This window comes from Haliotis rufescens, unplaced genomic scaffold (assembly GCF_023055435.1).
Source record: "Haliotis rufescens isolate VD_foot unplaced genomic scaffold, xgHalRufe1.0.p SCAF_13, whole genome shotgun sequence".
In the NCBI taxonomy this organism is placed as follows: Eukaryota; Metazoa; Mollusca; class Gastropoda; order Lepetellida; family Haliotidae; genus Haliotis; species Haliotis rufescens.
Genome location: NW_025963813.1, coordinates 18728696 through 18751394, shown reverse-complemented (window position 1 = coordinate 18751394; position 22699 = coordinate 18728696). Strand labels below are relative to the sequence as shown.

General features: G+C 39.2%; 1 protein-coding gene across 9 annotated transcripts in view; it reads right to left on the bottom strand.

Annotated features, from left to right (window-relative positions):
* The window catches only part of LOC124132247 (zinc finger protein rotund-like), a 406713-nt gene that overhangs the window by 159986 nt on the left and 224028 nt on the right, over positions 1 to 22699 (bottom strand). For 2 of the 9 annotated variants that reach the window (XM_046496079.2, XM_046496083.2), the window contains exon 1: positions 1974 to 2036. The exons of 3 other annotated variants lie outside the window; for them this stretch is intronic. In XM_046496079.2, the coding sequence (XP_046352035.1) occupies positions 1974 to 2021 (48 nt within the window). In that variant the 5' untranslated portion in view covers positions 2022 to 2036. 4 more of the 9 variants (XM_046496087.2, XM_046496088.2, XM_046496086.2 and 1 more) reach the window with 2 other exon arrangements.

The window sequence follows — 22699 nt, the reverse complement described above, 5'->3', positions numbered from 1 at the left end:
TTTAAACAAACTCGTGCAACTCAATATAATGTTTTTAACATCCTAAACAAATATCCCAGACTATGAAATTGATAAAATTATTTGATATTAAAAATGTGACACTATTGTTCAATTTTCCCCAGGCATGTATATTGATATGAGGCCTGTCACAGTTCATACACACAAAACTACCCATCCTATATTTGATACGTTACAAATTCTATTTAATCAAAATGGAATGATCCGTAATTACAAAAAAGGCAAACATGAAATCTATACAGCAATGAAAGTACAAGACACTTAAAGAGACATGCCTTTAATGCATGGTCTGATAAGAGTTGAATGATACAGCTTAATGCATAGATATATAGTTATGATATACCTTGAAAGAAAGCTTGACCTGGAAACTGTATATGAAGATGTATCATTGATGGAGTTGGCAGGTCGTCATGGACGCAGAATGGCATGGAGGTGCAACACAACGTCAACACTATGCAGACAAATGTAAAAACACAAGTCGTGTCTGCATCGCACCGAAAAAACAGTGAGTCATAGAAACATTCCGCCACTTCGCCTATGGCACTGTGTACATAAGCCAAGAGACGATAGCAAAAACCAGAGGAAAACCTCCTTTATACACCTATATTTCCCGATCAAAAATCATCCACAGAGTCCGAAACGGTGTCCCAATTACTACACACAAAATCAGCTTTTTAAAGACACAAATCTTCCATTGAGAACATAAAAACTGCAATTTCTAACTGGTTTTTACATCAGCAAGAGGCACTTGAGGTTTTTTTACGCACCAATTACATCATAGGAGCTATCCCCCCTATTTGCAGAATGAGCTTGGCCCTGTTACTCCATCGGCAGTTGGTGTATTGACCCAGAGAGTTGTGGTTGTCTGGGTTGATATGCAGGCCTATATGCACTATAGGCTAGTGTCGCCTGCCTTTAACATGGTCACCTCATTGTAACGGCGAAACTCACTCCCAGCTTTATAACTGCTTTGCTTTAAACTTATCAAATATAAACATAAGCAAATAAAAAATAAATATTTCAAGGAGCTATTTACAGTTCGTGAGAGAACTGACAAGTAAAATGGATTCACACGTTATAACGAAACGCCGAGGCAAGTAAGCACACAACCATACAAGCATGTTATGTCTGAAAGAGTGACCTCAATGCAGTAGATTTCTAGACAAGATTGTACTTACGCCAACATATGAACTCAACGTCTAGGGTAGCAAAATGGTGTCTGAATTTATGTATTTCACAAAAAAATATAATACAAAAAGAAGTCTGTTTTTTTCATAATTGAAAAAGCAGGTATAAAATCTGCAGAAAACCTGTCATACAGTAGACTGCGTGTAGACAATAAATCACCTGATTGTGCATTATATCACTGAGTGCAGACAGCAAGACAGTCTCTCAGACAAGATATACATGTTCCAGACATCATGGTCTATCCAGTGAATATTTCAGACCTAATCCAATTTGATAGGTGGCATAGTCATATTTCTTAAACTTAAAGCTGTTAACTTTATTCATCCAACTTTAATTTTACAAAAGTTGAATTTGTGTGGAGGTTGTGTATTTTTTAAGTTTAAAGATGTCAACGTCACACTTCATATATAATGGTTTACATGATAAATGTCACAGAATGTAAAACTGTTTCACAGTATATAAGAACATAAAATGAAATAAATGAAGACAGACACTGAAAAATAGTCCAATTTATTAGTAATTTTTGGGGTTTTTGCTGTTCAATTTAAAGATATTTAAATATGCATAGACTCCCAACATCAACAATAATGACTAACATTATTTTGAAAACTATGAAAAATAATATCTCAGTTTAATTCTATTTATCAATAATTAAGAGCTTTTGGGGTAAATTGCTCCATTTATTGACCAGTGATGAAAACTAATTTAGGAAGATATAATGGCAAGTTGTCAATCATAAATACCCAATTAAAAATTAAATGACATACCTGTTTGTTACTTTGTGCCAGTCGAAACACCTTGATCCAATTAAACATTCCAGATTGTGACGTAAGACTTATCACGCATACACTGACTCAAGAAACAGAAGGAAGACAAAGCATGCATTATTCTTTTAAAAAAACTTAGATAATGCATTCTTGTTGTGCAAAGAAAGCATTCTAGGTCAATTTTTATCTCTTACTAAAATAACTAGATTCTTATTTCAGCTATTCATGTCCAAACTATATGCTTGAAACATGAAAACGAATTTCAGTTTTCATTCAAATTATCTGCATTCACTAATTTCAAATTAATTGAGTGAGTGAGTATGGAACCAGGGCTTTCGGCATGATGTGCTGACGATTCATCCACTTGGCTGTGCCCCTACCCCAAGATTAATTGAAGAATAATTTTAAAGAGTTTTAAAGTTTATAGTTTGCCCTCAATTGTAATTTACTTTAGTGTTTGTAATCCAATTATCTAACAAATGATCTACTATGATGATGATGATGATGATGATGATGAATGGACCCCAGAAGAGTTAAATTTATAAGAGTCTACAAAGTAACCTATTTTGTCACACTTGAAGATACCTATCAATGGAACTATGAAAAAAAACCATGCGGTATGTTCTTTTGATAAGAAAACCTGATATGTCATCCATGTGAACATTTGGTAACATGTGCATGTGTCTACCAAGTATATAATATTTACTCATAATTACAGACTTGATCATGTGTTGTTAATATTTGCATAATTCAATAGTCATTCATTTCATCCTATATCATCCATATCAGTTGACACAGGCAAGTGGATCCATTCAAAAATATTATTAAATAATCACACAAATCATTAAAAAAAAATGGTGTTTTCATGCCTTAAATAGCATCATGTAAATAAAAGCAACAAAATCCTTTCCACATTCATAAGAAACCTCTGTCAGCAAAAAGCAGTTGATTGTGCAATTCCAAGTATTTCAAAAGCATGTGTTTATGAATCAGTATCAAATAGTGATGATACCAAGTGTTTGTGAAAAGGTGAGCATATCCTACCCCACCGATGGCACCCATCACAAACACATGCAAAGGCAAGTCAATTGTTCACCTGCAAAATCATTGGAACATATAGTAGAAGTCAAAATAGGGAATTGCGTCGGACATCAGTTTTGTCACTGATGCGTCAGATTTGGAAATGCCCTCCACATGTCTGCCATAAACCTTTTTGAAAGCTTTACTGAGGCCTTGAATGCTGTAACCTTGATCAAACAACTTCTGTGTCATATAACTCTCTTTGAAATCTTGGTAGAAAGAGCAGGCTCAATTGTATCTCAAAAGTTGTGAAAGGTAAACACCAAAGGCAGGAGCTGCTGGAATAGTGCTGGACAAGAAGGTAAGTTAACTATTGGAAAGTTGAAGTCATCCCTCCTGTCATGCAGTCTTGTGGGGAGTGTAGTATGTTTGAAACGGAACTTATCTTTTGTATTTACAAAAACAGAGGAGTGTTCACCTTTGTCACCTTTGTGACGTATGTAGCCAATCAGCGACACGTAAAAGACTATGTTTTGCCAAGTATGAATCTGCACATATCCTGGAAGCTATATCGTATCTCACAGATCCTGTTCCGTCTTCCCGCCCCCATACTCAACTGCTCGTAGTCCAAGTTTTCCTACCGAACTAAACAAAATGATGGTTGTACCACCTTAGTTCCACTAGAAGGTAGCACAATGTCAAGAATGATTTGTTTTAAGGGGCGACAGAACCCCTGGAGTCTGATTCCAGCATAGGTGTAGATATGATGCTTAGCAACAATTTCTCTTTGACATTCATCATAATGTTTTTCAATGTGGATTTTTATATCCCAGGCCTAATACAGCTATTTTTTCTATTTTGACTTAAAATTGTTTTACTTAAACATCAGTGCGACCACTGCATGGATTCTTTTCCAAGAGGGGAACATTTTCCATACTAATAGAAGAGGTGCAGTGCAAAGTTTTATTTTGATATGTGGATTTTCTGAGAAAATATTGCTTCTTTCATCTCAAGTGTACCAAAGCTTGCCAGTGAAGCACCAGTGCATCTTTGAATCATGCCATTACTATGTTATATCACTGTGCTTCTTAAAGGAAACTGTCTCAAACGTTAAGGCATCAATATATATCCAATATAAAATTATTATTCTTATTGGAGTCGAGGTACAGTCTGCTCACTTTTTGTCTTGTTTATGATTTGACTGGTCCAATGGTCATTGCCTTATCAAACATATACCTTATGTTCTATTTTGATGCCATTGTTTTCATTAACTTCTCAGAAGGTGGGGTGGCGAGGGGCATTACATTTTTTTAGATTTTATCTTTTTTTACAAACTTATCAAGTCATTGGTATATATTAACTGTCAATGGATGTGATTTACAAGAAGCATGAATGATTCATAGGATTAGGTATATAGTGGTAGACAATGCGCATGATGTCAATCACTGGATTGTCTGGACCAGACTCAATTATTGTCGTCATATAGCTGGTCGAGACACGATTATTATCTTCACACATAGCTGGAATATTGCTAAGTGCCATGTTAAACAACAACAACAACCAAAAAGGTTTATAGTGTGTTTCAGTAAAGTACATACAGGAAACGTACACGTAGAATTACTACATCTGTAGATATTTGGGGTCAACAGACGAGGTGAGGAAAGCTAATGTTTGGTAGTGAGACTGTTGTTGATGAAAATAATTATTTCATTATTTCCTACAGGAAAGCATTTGTTTGATTGTTTTGTCACAAAATGCATCCTAACTTGTGTGTCAATACTTCCTGGAAGTACATGTATGGGTGTTTGCACATGCTATCAACCACTGAACAGCCTGGGCCACAATCAACTTACAGGTCACTGCGACATAGCAGACATATTAATAATTAATTAATAACAGCACTCAGGCATTTATTATGTTGATGCATATTGAACTGAGAATTCTTTGATCTGGTTGGCAAGATTGCCTCTTTCTCCATGGTACTATTATATATTTTGTATCCAACATTTGCCCTTTTTACCTAAGTAGCTACCAGTAAAGACAAACATCGAATTTCTGAGATGAACATATTTTATAGAAAAAATAGTTGTTAGATTATATTTATGAAATATGATAAAAAGGAGCCAAGTGACTCTCTTCATTTCAGATATGTAGTAATCTAGACATGCCAAATATTATAGACTTGCATGGGCTGTATTGATATATTTATTTCAGGGTATGTATGAGTTCTATCAGTTGTGAGGAATATAGAAAAAATAATGGTTAAAGATATTCCATAATATCAATTTTATGACTGTTTAATTACTGTAGTGATATTTGTCATATTGTGATACTTCATATCAGTTTTGATCATTGATGATCTCAGTTCTGTACACATCATCAGTTTAGGTGCTCTTCCTGGCTAACTAATGTTCACTGCACTGTATGTGACAATTATAATTGCTTAGCGAACATTATAACTTGGCTAACCCACCGCCCCGGTGTACTTAAAACACAGGAAGATTTGAATGTTCTCTCTCTCCTTCCTGAAAACAGGTCTCATCAATACATATATACTCTCACAAAGATATTGCTGCTTAGATCTGATTCTCTGTAACCTATGCTGGTGGTAAGAGGTCAAGGGGTCAGGCTCGGTTTTTTGTTTGTTTGTTGTATAACGCCACACTCAGCAATATTCCAACTATGTGACAGCGGTCTGTAAATAATCGAGTCTGGACCAGACAATCCATGGATTGTAATCATGAGCATCGATCTACGCAATTGGGATACGATGACAGGCATCATCCAAGTCAGCGAGCCTGAGCACCCCATCCAGTCAGTCATCTCTTATGACAAGCATGGTCTGCTGATTCTCTACCCGGATCTTCACAGGTCGGCCAGGCGCTGTGACTTGGTTGATCTTTGGTTATTATACCAATCACTGGCTTATCTGGTCCAGACTAAATTATTTCAGACCACTGTCATATAGCTGGAATATTTCTGAGTGTAATTTCACTCTCTCACTCAGTCTCAAATTATTTTATATCATATCATTCTCTGATTTGGTATAATGTTTGACAACATTGATATCATTTTAGTCAAAGTCTGTTTTCACAATTCACCAAAGTCTCAGTGTCGTGAACGAATCCTGATATAGATACTTAATCTTTGTTTCTTAAGATCTCTCTAAGTACCCGTCCATGTTTCCAGGTTTGAGATAATGGGCGACATCACTGTCAAAAAGCTGTCAAAGTCTCTGCTTTTCAATCTGTTAAATGTTCACAGTGTTGCTATGGGTGATATGCTCTAATGGAATATAAAAGATCCTTGACATTTTCATACATTCTAAAAAAAGAAACACATAAGGTCTTCAGCAACTGTAGATTACTATAGATTAACACATAGAGATGAATTACACAGATAATTAAGGATCAGCTGGTTGGTAGTGAATTCATCCAGAGTAACACATTTCTGGATTAACCATAAATTATGGGTATGGATAATGTCACCTTGTATGCATTAGTGTTCCAACTTAGGAGGGTTCAGGGTATGAGGATTTCATACACACCCCTCATCCCTGGTCAAACCACTCATCCCTCCTCACTCACTCATCCTGCTTGACCCCTCACTCTGCTGTCCCCCCTCACCCTGCTATCCCCCCTCACCCTCCTTCCCCCATCTCACTGGGCTAGCCCCCCTCGACCAGCTATCCCCCTAACCCTGCTGTCCCCCTCACCCTGCTATCTCCCTAACCCTGCTGTCCCCCTAACCCTGCTATCTCCCTCACCCTGCTGTCCCCCCTCACCCTCCTTCCCCCATCTCACTGGGCAAGCCCCCCTCACCCAGCTATCCCCCTTACCCTGCTGCCCCCCTCACACTACTATCCCCCTCATCCTACTATCCCCCTCATCCTCCTATGCCCCTCATCCTACTATCCCCCTCATCCTCCTATCCCCCTCAACCTACTATCCCCCTCATCCTCCTATCCCCCTCAACCTACTATCCCCCTCATCCTACTATCCCCCTCATCCTCCTATCCCCCTCAACCTACTATCCCCCTCATCCTCCTATGCCCCTCATCCTACTATCCCCCTCATCCTCCTATCCCCCTCAACCTACTATCCCCCTCATCCTCCTATCCCCCTCATCCTACTATCCCCCTCATCCTCCTATCCCCCTCATCCTACTATCCCCCTCATCCTCCTATCCCCCTCATCCTACTATCCCCCTCATCCTCCTATCCCCCTCATCCTACTATCCCCCTCATCCTCCTATCCCCCTCAACCTACTATCCCCCTCATCCTCCTAACCCCCTCATCCTACTATCCCCCTCATCCTCCTATCCCCCTCAACCTACTATCCCCCTCATCCTCCTATCCCCCTCAACCTACTATCCCCCTCACCCTACTATCCCCCTCACCCTACAATCCCCCTATCCCCCTCACCCTACAATCCCCCCTCATCCTGCAATCCCCTCACCCTAGTATCCCCCTCATCCTGCTATCCCCTTCATCCTGCTATCCTCCCTCACCTTACTATCCTCCCTCACCCTGCTATCCCCCCTCACCCTGCTTTCCCCCTCACCCTACAATCCCCCTCATCCTGCTATCCCCCCTCATCCTGTTACCCCCTCACCCTACAATCCCCCTCATCCTGCTTCCCCCCCCCCCCTCACCTGCTATCCCCCTTCATCCTGCTATCCCCCCTCACCCTGCCATCCCCCCTGCAACCCCTATCCCTGCTCACCCCTCCGCACTCCCAATCACCCTCCTCTACAAATACAGAGAATGCATGGTGATGTGGTCCCCCACCCACTCCCACCCCACCCCTGTTGGCATTTGTTCAGTACAACAGACCAACGTAGTACAATACTCCAACAGCCCTCCAAATACCTGTGTGGGTGGCACACAGCTTGTGGAGATAAAACTATATAGTGACTAGTTTGATTCTACACATCATTTTCAACAGTTCATTACTCAACAGACCCACGTTTGTAGATCACACATGTGTGTGGGGCTCAGGGAAATATACAGTGTGTGTTCATTTCATTGTTTATTTGTCCCCGCTTATCTTCCTTCCCTCCTTCCTTCACCTCCTAATGCCTCCCTTTGTTCTTTCCCATGTTCTTTCCTTAACTCATTCCTCTTTTGGTTTCTTCTTTCTATCTTCTCTCCTTCATTTGACTCCTTGTCCCTTCCTGACTTCCTCTCTTCTTCCAAAATATTCCTTTGATACCACCCGTTTTTCTGTTTCGTCTCTTGAATTCTTTCAATTATATCATCATTTTTCTCTCATCATTTTGCACCTGAACCTCATATTAAAGCAGTCCTTGTTTTTCATGCTTCTCATCATTGTTTCTATCATCACTTTCAGTTTCTCATCTTTTGTGTTTTTTACATTCTTCATTTCTGTATTCACTTATTATTCCTTCTTTATTTATCATTCATTCATTCGCATTAATTCCTTTAGCTAAATATTCCCCTAGGGACTGGTGATATATTACAGAGATTATGGGGGGGGGGGGGGGGGGGGGGGGGTGAGTGTCACAGGAAAAGAGGTGGGGGTTCTCCAAAATTTATCACAACTATTTTATTTATTTTTGGAGGTGGGTGGGGGGTGGGATGAAAAAAGGCAGAGTTCTATTTTTTAAGATTATAGATTTGAACACAATATAAGGAATAAGGAGGGAGGGGGAGAAGGGGCATTGATAATGTTACATGCATTGGGGAGCATGAAAATATATCAAAGTAATAAATTACCAGTCATTATACCGCCATATATTTCTTTACTGAATCATCCGAACATAAACCCTGTCCTTTATATATTTAGTTTTAGTTCCGTATCCTTTATCCATCTATCTATCATTTATTCCTTCATTTAAACCTCTTCTAAATAGTCTTTCCATGTCAACTGCACCCAGGCTTCAGATGTGTTGCATCTTCAATACCCCCACTAATGAAGAAGACAAAACAATCTGCCTGATGTGTTCATGCAAGGTAGCTCACCAAACCAGCCCCACCATGAGTCACCCTGGACATGAACCATTACTGTCAAGTAAGCCCCTGAAATGTGACCCCTATAATACAATAAGAACTCCGACCAAGAAACACCACCGGTTCGTTAGTCCTAATTGGTTGCCCAGAACTTGTCATCCAGGCCTACATCACTGTAGCTATCAGTTAGCTAATCATACGATGTGTTCTAACGCTTGCTTCAACTTTGGTTGGTGAGTGAGTGATTGAGTGAGTCAATTTTTTATGAGAGTGTCACATGCAGAATACGAAAGAGTCCAATCACATAAATCACGGATTATGCCTTTCCAGGTCAAAATACCTGGTAACTGTGTGGAATATTATACTAATTATTGAAATATTTAAAACTATTTATGTAGTCTTAATGAGAAATGTAATAAAGCTGTTTTATTTGTATAGCCTAACCTTTCGGATGATGATGATGATGATGATGATGATGATGATGATGATGATGATGATGATGATCAAATGTTCAATACACTCACATAAAATAATATTCCTATCCCACCCCAACACAGATTATATATGCATATTGATGACATGTGTTCAGCTATAATGCATATAAGTGCATCCATGTATGCATCACGTAACACCCATGTCTGTGCATAAATAACAAAGTCCATGGCTCCCCAAAAGCGCATATGTTGCCATGGCAATGCCTGGGTCAGTCATCCTTGCAATATATATTTCTTGTTTGACTGGAGGAGCTCAGACATGACTTGTTAATATGCAAATTTCGTGCAAGTGAAAAATCACTCGTTGCCTGCATACTACTTCCTTCTATTATGCATATTTGTAATAGACACCATTAAAAACATCCGACTTCTTTTTTCTGATAAAATGTTGTATCAAGTAATTATATCTTTTCATAAAATTGGACAGCATGAATTATAGTGGACTGTTGGGAGGCAAGAGGACACGATTTCTCTTGGGACTTGGTTTTTTAGTATTTAGGCTAGTTGTCCCATCGCAAGAAGAATTAAACAAATTTCATGTGTTTTAAGGCAGGACAGTTTTACTGACCCCACTGTACCCATAAACATACATCTCTGACACACTGGAGTGGAAGACTTGGCCAATCTGTGGTGGGAGTTTACACACAGAACAGGAAGACAAAGGGAGGTAATTGCACATATTATGTATGTATTGGCTGTATTCGTGCCCTGTGCCAGAGTTTGTACTCTACCACTAAATCTCTGACAAGACATTTAACTTGTGTATGGTTTTAATAAGCTCCCCCTTTGTCAATTTTTTTAACTGCCCAAGGTGCTTATAACAGCAAATACGGTATAGTACAAATTATTGTTTGCCCTTAATCCAAATACTACCACTACTAGTTTTTAAGAAGGCAAGAACATTTTCTTGAAGTACACTTTTACTTACTTATTTTTGTTCAATTCAAAGAACTAATTGATTCTGTGGATGAATCAAGTAAATTTATAATACCATTGAAGGCCAATAGATTCATGTCTACAGTGACTTAAAATCATTTTTCTTGCTGTTTTATTAAATGAGAAATAATATTTACTTGCAGTTTTGACGTGGATTGCTAAGTCATCTTATCAACATTTTTGTAAATTGAGTAAGTTTGTTCTTGTGTAAACAAAAGCGACAAAACCCTTTCCATAATCAAAAAGAATCTCTGCATAAAGAAGAGTCCATTGTAACATTCCGACTATATCATGAGCATCCTGTCTCACCAGTGGCACCCATCACAAACACATGCAAAGGAAAGTCAATTTTTCACAATAAAAACATTTGTGTATTTGGTGCAAATAGGCATTTTCATGTTGGATGTTCCAGTTGAACAATGTTTAAAGACGTGATGTGCACCTACGCAAGCCCAGACAGACAAGGGGAGCTAACTTTACACGCACACTCCCTCTACCTTTCTTCTTCGCTTAACCTATCCCTGTTGTGCTTGGCAAGATTTGAGGGCAAGTCCTAATGTTAAAACAGTCACGGTGGTAAGGTAATATCTCTATCTCGTCTTATCTAAACAGCAACAGGTGACAGACTTTCATACAGGGCCCCGAGGAATAGTTTTTATTTATAAATGGCAACACCTTTGCTCAATTTGAGATAACCTATGTATGTTAAGATATAAATACAGATATTGACACAAATCTTTTGATTATGAAAATGCATGGTTTTCAATACATCTAAATATAGACCACAGAAACCACACCTTTTTGAACCAGGAACTTTATACAATGTACAACCATGTAGAGTTGTCTAGGGGTATCTGTTCCTGTTGTGATATTGTTCTTCTGATCTATTTTTCTCTTGGGATTTTATTCCCATGGAACAGTTTCCATTAAGAGCTAATTCCATGTGGAACTGAAGTCAGGTAGGCGAAGTACATACACGTCTGGCAATCTGGTATCTACCCAGCTTGCACAGAAACCATTTTGTTATTGTCATGTAGCAAAATAAAGGTTACCCAATGATTGGACTTGCTGGTTATTTCACTGTCTTACATCAGGGGGTTGTTGGGTATGTATCGCATTCTGCCTCATATTACTTTTCTTTGATACAAGTTGTCGGTAATACTTTATGTGACTCCTTCAAATTTCATATATGTAGAGGGCGGTCGGGTAGCCTAGTGGTTAAGGCGTTTGCTCGTCAACCCGAAGACCCAGGTTTGATTCCCGATAACACATGGGTGAAGCCCATTTCTGTTGCCCCCACCGTGATATTGCTGGAATATTGCTAAAAGCGGAGTACAATCAAACACACTCACTCACTCATACATGTAGAATTGAATGCAAGTAAAAAAGAATGATAGTGATCAATTTATTTTATTTGTTTCTGGTTTTGTTTATAACTTCCATATTTCTATAGCAAGTGACTTGTGTGCTGAGTAAAGTACAAATGACAAGGGTCAACTAATACCCTTGGTGTCTGCAGCATAACCTGAAATGCTAGCAATGCATCATTGTATTTCTATGAGTAGGTATGGGGAAACATTTTTATGACAATGAACCATTAATATCCCAACTTTACTTTGATACACAATATGGTTTCAAATGTTAAATGCCTTATCATTAAATACTCAATAATACCTGCATATTTTAAAACATGGTAAGTTAATTTTCCCTATTAGTTAGTATGACACTGTGACTATGATGTTTCCATGTCAACTGCACACACACATACCCCACAAGATGTCATGTTTCCATGACAACTGCACCCCTCCCCCAAGTATGTCATATGTTTCCATGACAACTGCACACACACACACACACCACAAGATGCCATGTTTCCATGACAACTGCACCCCTCCCCCAAGTATGTCATATGTTTCCATGACAACTGCACACACACATACCCCACAAGATGTCATGTTTCCATGACAACTGCACCCCTCCCCCAAGTATGTCATATGTTTCCATGACAACTGCACACACACACACACACCACAAGATGTCATGTTTCCATGACAACTGCACCCCTCCCCCAAGTATGTCATATGTTTCCATGACAACTGCACACACACACACATCCCACAAGATGTCATGTTTCCATGACAACTGCACCCCTCCCCCAAATATGTCATATGTTTCTATGACAAAAGTGCTTCCCCTCCCCCTTCCCCTCATCTGGTTAACAGAATGCTGCAAGATTGAACTGAGCCCATGTTTTCCTGATCAACTCAACTTACAATGACCATCATCTTGATGTTTCAAGTTGCGAAGTGAAACAAAATGAAACCTCTCATAAATACAATTCATACACAGTGGACAGTCAAGACAATTTCCATACATTTTTCAAATAAATGGATTGTGGTACACACCCACATTTATTTACAGTCTACATTTACATAACACCCTCCGAATATTCAGATTCTCAATCCAGCTGCTGTGTTCAAAGAGACAGTAAAATGCCGGCAGTTGATTACACCCACAGGAGCCATGGCTTGTCACATGTCATGTGGCTGTATGTGATTATAGGTATCATACACATCAATAATCAATGTTTCAGAAGTTAATATTTTGTGCTGGTCCACCTCACACTGTGGCTCCTCATCAAGAGATGAAGGACTTGGTGCCCCGAGGAGCTTCATCTGAATGTATGTTCATCAATGAATAACATGGATGTACGCCATGAGGATGTATACCAGATACTGCTCTTAAGCAAAGTGCTTAAGAAATGTGCTTAATGTGCATTTTAGCACATCAGAATGTTCTTAAGAAAGAGCCTTAATGTGCATTTTAGCAGAACTGAGACAAAGCACCTCACAATGTCCATTCTTCACATCTAAATACATTGTACATTACAAGCACCTTACCAACGAGGCACCTTTAAGAAAGAACATGTTTTTTCCAGGTTGTAATAGAAGGCTTGGTTACTGCATTATGACATCACACCTGTACCATCAGGTCGTAGCATTGTGGTCTGTAGATGACTGATCACCCATGCCTTCCTAGTGATTCTAGCGCACATATGTTCCTCTGGTTTTGGTATAAAAATAAAAGCAGATTGCAAGAAAATCCCCCAACTTGATCCTATTTGTTTCTAAAAATAGTTCTCTGATACCCTGAGTACCGGGATGATTTTAAAAGACTGAGTACTAATTTCCAGAAAACATCAGGTTTATAGTGTCATTAACAAAGGCAAATTAAAAAAGGGAAACTGTTCCTCTAAAAAAACTGACAGAAACCAGATGGACTTGAGTGAGGTACATACACCACCATGCAAGCCAGCGACAAAAGTCGGAGTTAAATTGAAAGATAAATCTGACCATTAAACAGTTTCTTCAATTTAACAAATGTGCCTCTCCAGCAACAAAGCATTCAAAGTTTTTTTTTAATTTTAAAATGTAATATTGATTTCCGAAAGTTAGAAGAATCAGCTCTGTTGCTAGGCAACTCGGGATATTCTATACCACATTCTCCTCTGTTTCAAACTGCAAACAAACACTGTAAATGCTTTTAACTTGAGTCAAAAACCTGAAGCTATAACTGCACACGAAACCTTTGTGTTTTATGGTGGGATCAAATTGAAGATTTTGTGTTTGAAACAAGTCTTCATATTTCATGTAAACGATGTGAAAAATGTTTCTGTGAACTGAAAGAAAATCTCCATGAGAAGAGAGGGTTGAGGTGGTGAGGTGTGAGGGGGGTTGTGGTGAGGTGTGAGGGGGGTTGTGTGAGGGGTGATGTGGTGAGGTGTGAGGGGGGTTGTGTGAGGGGGTTGTGTGAGGTGTGAGGGGGATGTGGTGAGGTGTGAGGGGGGTTGTAGTGAGGTGTGAGGGGGGTTGTGTGAGGGGGTTGTGTGAGGTGTGAGGGGGATGTGGTGAGGTGTGAGGGGGGTTGTGTGAGGGGGGTTGTGTGAGGTGTGAGGGGGGTTGTGTGAGGTGTGAGGGGGGTTGTGTGAGGTGTGAGGGGGATGTAGTGAGGTGTGAGGGGGTTGTGTGAGGGGGGTTGTGTGAGGGGGTTGTGTGAGGTGTGAGGGGGATGTGGTGAGGTGTGAGGGGGGTTGTGTGAGGGGGTTGTGTGAGGTGTGAGGGGGATGTGGTGAGGTGTGAGGGGGGTTGTGTGAGGTGTGAGGGGGATGTGGTGAGGTGTGAGGGGGGTTGTGTGAGGTGTGAGGGGGATGTGGTGAGGTGTGAGGGGGTTGTGTGAGGTGTGAGGGGGTTGTGTGAGGTGTGAGGGGGGTTGTGTGAGGTGTGAGGGGGATGTGGTGAGGTGTGAGGGGGTTGTGTGAGGTGTGAGGGGGTTGTGTGAGGTGTGAGGGGGGTTGTGTGAGGGGGTTGTGTGAGGTGTGAGGGGGTTGTGGTGAGGTGTGAGGGGGGTTGTGTGAGGGGGTTGTGTGAGGGGTGAGGGGGATGTGGTGAGGTGTGAGGGGGGTTGTGTGAGGGGGTTGTGTGAGGGGTGAGGGGGATGTGGTGAGGTGTGAGGGGGGTTGTGTGAGGGGGTTGTGTGAGGTGTGAGGGGGGTTGTGGTGAGGTGTGAGGGGGATGTAGTGAGGTGTGAGGGGGGTTGTGTGAGGTGTGAGGGGGATGTGGTGAGGTGTGAGGGGGGTTGTGTGAGGTGTGAGGGGGATGTGGTGAGGTGTGAGGGGGGTTGTGTGAGGTGTGAGGGGGATGTGGTGAGGTGTGAGGGGGGTTGTGTGAGGTGTGAGGGGGATGTAGTGAGGTGTGAGGGGGGTTGTGTGAGGTGTGAGGGGGATGTGGTGAGGTGTGAGGGGGGTTGTGTGAGGGGTGAGGGGGTTGTGTGAGGTGTGAGGGGGGTTGTGTGAGGTGTGAGGGGGATGTGGTGAGGTGTGAGGGGGTTGTGTGAGGTGTGAGGGGGTTGTGTGAGGTGTGAGGGGGGTTGTGTGAGGGGGTTGTGTGAGGTGTGAGGGGGGTTGTGTGAGGGTATTTTGGTGGGTTTGTTCGGGAGAAGTAGTAACCAAATATTTCTCTACATAGTCAGACTAATTCTTATTTACGTCAAGCATGGGTATGGCAGTGATTTATAAGTCTGAGGCTGACAAAATTCTTTTTTTAAATCTTATGATTAACAGTGAAAAGTCACTGTAACATGGACAAAAGTGATGTGAAAATGACGTACCTGGTTTTGATGCAGAACATGATTCATTGTGAAAACCCACCACAGTCTTACAACGTTCACCTGTCAACCGTTTAATAGCACAGCAAAAGAAGTAATTTCTTGTTTCTTATGCAAGAGAACAGTTTACATTTTTACAAATTGTTTTCTTCATAATAGGGATATAATTAGGATACTACTCTGTTTAAGTGTTCCTTGGATGTCAAGTGGAATGGCTTTGTGACTACGCTCATGTTCAAGAGCATATCACATAACATTTAATACTGTGCACTCAGGATGGAGGGGTGGTTGGTCGCTTGGAGATCATGGGGATGAATAGGAGAAAAGAGATAATGGTGGGTAGGCTGATCAGAGATGGCTGGATGAGGAGGGAGAAGGGGACATGAGGTTGTTACAGATGCTGTGTTGACGAGAAGGGACTTGATGTTACAGATATTGTGTTGATGAGAAGGGACGTGAGGTTGTTACAGATGCTGTGTTGACGAGAAGAGCCATGAGGTTGTCACAGATACTGTGTTGATGAGAAGGGGACATGAGGTTGTTACAGATACTGTGTTGACGAGAAGAGCCATGAGGTTGTCACAGATACTGTGTTGATGAGAAGGGGACATGAGGTTGTTACAGATACTGTGTTGACGAGAAGAGCCATGAGGTTGTCACAGATACTGTGTTGATGAGAAGGGGACATGAGGTTGTTACAGATGCTGTGTTGACGAGAAGGGACATGAGGTTGTCACAGATACTGTGTTGATGAGAAGGGGACATGAGGTTTTTACAGATGCTGTGTTGAAGAGAAGAGCCATGAGGTTGTCACAGATACTGTGTTGATGAGAAGGGGACATGAGGTTGTTACAGATGCTGTGTTGACGAGAAGGGACATGAGGTTGTCACAGATACTGTGTTGATGAGAAGGGGAAATGAGGTTGTTACAGATGCTGTGTTGACGAGAAGAGCCATGAGGTTGTTACAGATGCTGTGTTGATGAGAAGGGGACATGAGGTTGTTACAGGTGCTGTGTTGACGAGAAGAGCCATGAGGTTGTCACAGAAACTGTGTTGATGAGAAGGGGACATGAGGTTGTTACAGATGCTGTGTTGACGAGAAGGGACATGAGGTTGTCACAGATACTGTGTTGATGAGAAGGGGACATGAGGTTGTTACAGATGCTGTGTTGACGAGAAGGGACATGAGGTTGTAACAGATACTGTGTTGATGAGAAGGGACATGAGGTTGTAACAGATGCTGTGTTGACGAGAAGGGACATGAGGTTGTCACAGATACTGTGTTGATGAGAAGGGGACATGAGGTTGTTACAGATGCTGTGTTGACGAGAAGGGACATGAGGTTGTCACAGATACTGTGTTGATGAGAAGGGGACATGAGGTTGTTACAGATGCTGTGTTGACGAGAAGGGACATGAGGTTGTAACAGATACTGTGTTGATGAGAAGGGACATGAGGTTGTAACAGATGCTGTGTTGACGAGAAGGGACATGAGGTTGTCACAGATACTGTGTTGATGAGAAGGGGACATGAGGTTGTTACAGATGCTGTGTTGACGAGAAGGGACATGAGGTTGTCACAGATACTGTGTTGATGAGAAGGGACATGAGGTTGTAACAGATGCTGTGTTGACGAGAAGGGACATGAGGTTGTTACAGGTACTGTGTTGATGAGAAGGGACATGAGGTTGTCACAGATACTGTGTTGATGAGAAGAGACATGAGGTTGTTACAGATACTGTGTTGACGAGAAGGGACATGATGTTGTTACAGATACTGTGTTGATGAGAAGGGACTTGATGTTACAGATACTGTGTTGATGAGAAGGGACGTGAGGTTGTTACAGATACTGTGTTGACGAGAAGGGACATGAGGTTGTCACAGATACTGTGTTGATGAGAAGGGACTTGATGTTACAGATGCTGTGTTGACGAGAAGGGACATGAGGTTGTCACAGATACTGTGTTGATGAGAAGGGACTTGATGTTACAGATACTGTGTTGATGAGAAGGGACATGAGGTTGTTACAGATACTGTGTTGATGAGAAGGGACTTGATGTTACAGATACTGTGTTGATGAGAAGGGACGTGAGGTTGTTACAGATGCTGTGTTGACGAGAAGGGACGTGAGGTTGTTACAGATGCTGTGTGGACGAGAAAGGACATGAGGTTGTCACAGATACTGTGTTGACGAGAAAGTACATGAGGTTGTTACAGGTACTGTGTTGATGAGAAGGGACATGATGTTCTTACAGATGCTGTGTTGACGAGAAAGGACATGAGGTTGTTACAGATACTGTGTTGATGAGAAGGGACATGATGTTGTTACAGATATGTGTTGACGAGAAGGGACATGATGTTCTTACAGATACTGTGTTGATGAGAAGGGACATGAGGTTGTTACAGATACTGTGTTGACGAGAAGGGACATGAGGTTGTAACAGATGCTTTGTTGACGAGAACGGGACATGAGGTTGTTACAGATACTGTGTTGATGAGAAGGGACATGAGGTTGTCACAGATACTGTGTTGACGAGAAGGGACATGAGGTTGTTACAGATACTGTGTTGATGAGAAGGGACATGAGGTTGTTACAGGTACTGTGTTGACGAGAAGGGACATGAGGTTGTTACGTATACTGTGTTGACGAGAAGGGACATGAGGTTGTTACATATACTGTGTTGACAAGAAGGGACATGAGGTTGTTACAGATGCTGTGTTGATGAGAAGGGACATGAGGTTGTTACAGGTACTGTGTTGACGAGAAGGGACATGATGTTGTTACAGATACTGTGTTGACGAGAAGGGACATGAGGTTGTTACAGATACTGTGTTGACGAGAAGGGACATGATGTTGTTACAGATACTGTGTTGACGAGAAGGGACATGAGGTTGTTACAGAGGATGTTGATGAGGATGGAGAAGGGGACATTGGGAGGGTGGACCAGGCAAGGTGTAAAAGTTTGGAGTTCACCTGCCACTTTGAACAATTCATATCAAGGTTCAATTTCAAAGGAATGTTTAAACTATTCACCAAATGAGTGAAAGTTATGAGTGAAACTTGTGAGTATGGCTACTGTGCCAAGCATACGAAATAATGAAGTTGAAAGGGCTACTGGGGCTACTGCACTGACCCTTTCTCAAACAATCACCTCAAGCTAAAGCCACATGTTCACTGTGCAGTGGTGCTAAATAAAGTCATTTCTTCACTTACACAAATAACTATGGTGGGACTCAAACAGAATGATAATTGTGCAATGTCGTCACAAATGTGACCTGTTGTCTGCACTATACGTGTGAAATGAGACTACTTTTTGCACCATAACATTGCTCAAATACCCTAAACACATCACCAGGACATTGGAAAGTTGTAATTAAACGTAACGTAAAGCTAAGCATCAAGTATATCATAGTAGAATTGCTTGTTGGCAAGGTTGTGGGGATTAACAATAAATCTTATATAAGAAGGATTTGGGTTAAATACACAATTTGGGTGTTAGACACAAGCGCTAAGTAGAGATAAAAAGATGCAATTACGAGTTGTTAATATTGTAAACACATTCAGGGCATGTTTATATATTGTCTGGATGATGAAACAGTCATGTCTTTGCACAAAAAAATCCTTTGCCTTGGTTTAACCCTGTGAGAATTACATGTAGGGAAGAATTACCTGAGAAAACTCTCCATACTTGATTACACCATATTTGATACCTTTAAAAATTTGAAGAAAAAAATGAAGTACAATTAAGTGCAGTTGACTGTTTCACTCAACATATATAACAGCTATGCAGATGTAACATATATACAGATATAATATCTATGGAGATATAACATATTTACAGATATAATATCTATGCAGATATAACATGTATACATATAGTAATATCTATGCAGATATAACATGTATACAGATATAATATCTATGCAGATATAACATGTATACATATATAATATCTATGCAGATATAACATGTATACAGATATAATATCTATGCAGATATAACATGTATACAGATATGATATCTATACAGATATAACATGTATACAGATATAATATCTATGCAGATATAATATCTATACAGATATAACATGTATACAGATATAACATGTATACAGATATAATATCTATACAGACATAACATGTATACAGATATAATATCTATGCAGATATAACATGTATACAGATATAATATCCATACAGATATAACATGTATACAGATATAATATCTATGCAGATATAACATGTATACAGATATAACATCTATGCAGATATAATATCTATGCAGATATAACATGTATACAGATATAATATCTATGCAGATATAACATGTATACAGATATAATATCTATGCAGATATAACATGTATACAGATATAATATCTATGCAGATATAACATGTATACAGATATAACATGTATGCAGATATAATATCTATACAGATATAACATGTATACAGATATAACATGTATACAGATATAATATCTATACAGATATAACATGTATACAGATATAATATCTATACAGATATAACATGTATACAGATATAACATGTATACAGATATAACATCTATACAGATATAACATGTATACAGATATAATATCTATGCAGATATAACATGTATACAGATATAACATGTATACAGATATAACATCTATGCAGATATAACATGTATACAGATATAATATCTATGCAGATATAACATGTATACAGATATAATATCTATACAGATATAATATCTATGCAGATATAACATGTATACAGATATAATATCTATACAGATATAACATGTATACAGATATAACATATATGTAGATATAACATGTATACAGATATAACATGTATACAGATATAACATCTATGCAGATATAACATGTATACAAGTATAATATGTATACAGATATAACATCTATGCAGATATAACATGTATACAGACATAACATGTATACATATATAACATGTATACAGATATAACATGTATACAGATATAACATGTATACAGATATAATATATATACAGATATAACATGTATACATATGTAATATCTATACAGATATAACATGTATACAGATATAACATGTATACAGATATAATATCTATACAGATATAACATGTATACAGATATAATATCTATACAGATATAACATGTATACATATGTAATATCTATGCAGATATAACATGTATGCAGATATAACATGTATAAAGATATAACATTATACAGATATAACATGTATAACATGTATACAGATATAACATGTATACAGATATAACATCTATACAGATATAACATGCATACAGATATAACATCTATACAGATATAACATCTATACAGATATAACATGTATACAGATATAACATGTATACAGATATAACATGTATACAGATATAACATGTATACAGATATAATATCTATGCAGATATAACATGTATACAGATATAATATCTATACAGATATAACATGTATACAGATATAACATGTATACAGATATAATATCTATACAGATATAACATGTATACAGATATAATATCTATACAGATATAACATCTATACAGATATAACATGTATACAGATATAACATGTATACAGATATAATATCTATACAGATATAACATGTATACAGATATAACATGTATACAGATATAATATCTATACAGATATAACATCTGGGTAAACAGACAACAACAATTAAAAACATCTGTCAATCCATTTCTGAATTTCATCTATAACTGAAAGGTAAAGGAAGAGCTCACAAAGACAGAATGTGATTTTTAAAAATTCTTGCTCATTTTATATCAATGAAACTTTGAGGGGAGGTCGATAGGTGAGTGGCAGCAGCATCCCTGCATCCTGGTGCCAACCACGGCTGGTGCACATGGGTACAACATGGAGAGCTGTTCTTGATGCTATTGCTCTGGTAATGATTGAATACTTCTAAAACAATGTCACCAAACCCTCACTTACTCATTCTCTTTAAGGGATGATAGATCCAGCCATGCCATGCTGGGCAATACCAAAAACAGGATCTGTACACTTTGTGCCCACATGGACAATGAACAATGCTGCCCTCCAATAAAGACAAACTGACGTAGTTTCATTTGTTTGTTTGCATTCAGCAACAATCTCACTATTAGAAAGCAGGCTGTCACGACAAACCAGTGACTGATGTCATGAGCAACTTCCAATACCATTGATGACTCACAATCATCTAAGTCACCATTTCTGACCACACAGTCCACTGATTTGCCTCATATGACCTGCACTTCTAGCCTGGTAGTCCCATGGCAGGCATCACCATTGACCCACCCTAGATTTTCACTTACCAACCATAGATTTTCACTGACCTACCATAGATTTTCAGTGACCTACCATAGATTTTCACTGATCCACAATAGATTTTCACTGACCAACCATAGAATTTCACTGACCCTTCATAGATTTTCACTGACCAACAATAGATTTTCACAGACCAACCATAGATTTACACTGACCAACCATGGATTTTCATTGACCAAGTATAGATTTCCATTGATTAACCACAACAAAGTATGAGTGAGAAGTACTTAAAATGCAAGTTCTTCTATCAAGAGATAATAAAGATTATACAATCAAACCTCATTTATGTTATCATTAAGTCCATGCATAGCTTGAAATACTTCAGGGCGCTTTAAAACCCTCTAAATCATTCATCATTTTGCCTATGGCACATATATAACAAGATGTTGGATAAGTTGAAAGATCAGGTAAAGCAACATACTTTGTCGACACTGTTTAGCTAAATACTTATACATTTACTAAATTATTCTCATTGTAGTCAAGTCACAATTTTATTTCAAGTTCACTGTTGTGGTTTTTGTGGGGTTCATAAGTTCATGTATCATAACATAAACATGCATGAATTGTTATGTGGTTGTTGATATTGTTCATATTTGTAGCTAATGATATTCACAGTACAGTAGCCTCTTCCTCAACAAACATCCCACTGTTGTATTTATTGTAGTATGTAAAAAGTCAAGTCTCACGCAGGTTTAAATAATAACTTGAAAAGCTTTCCCTATTGTTTCTGTTTTCAAGAGAAAAATAATGCACTCAAGACACTGTTTCATTTCCACCTTTCAGGCCATGCCAAATATTTTAAGATTAT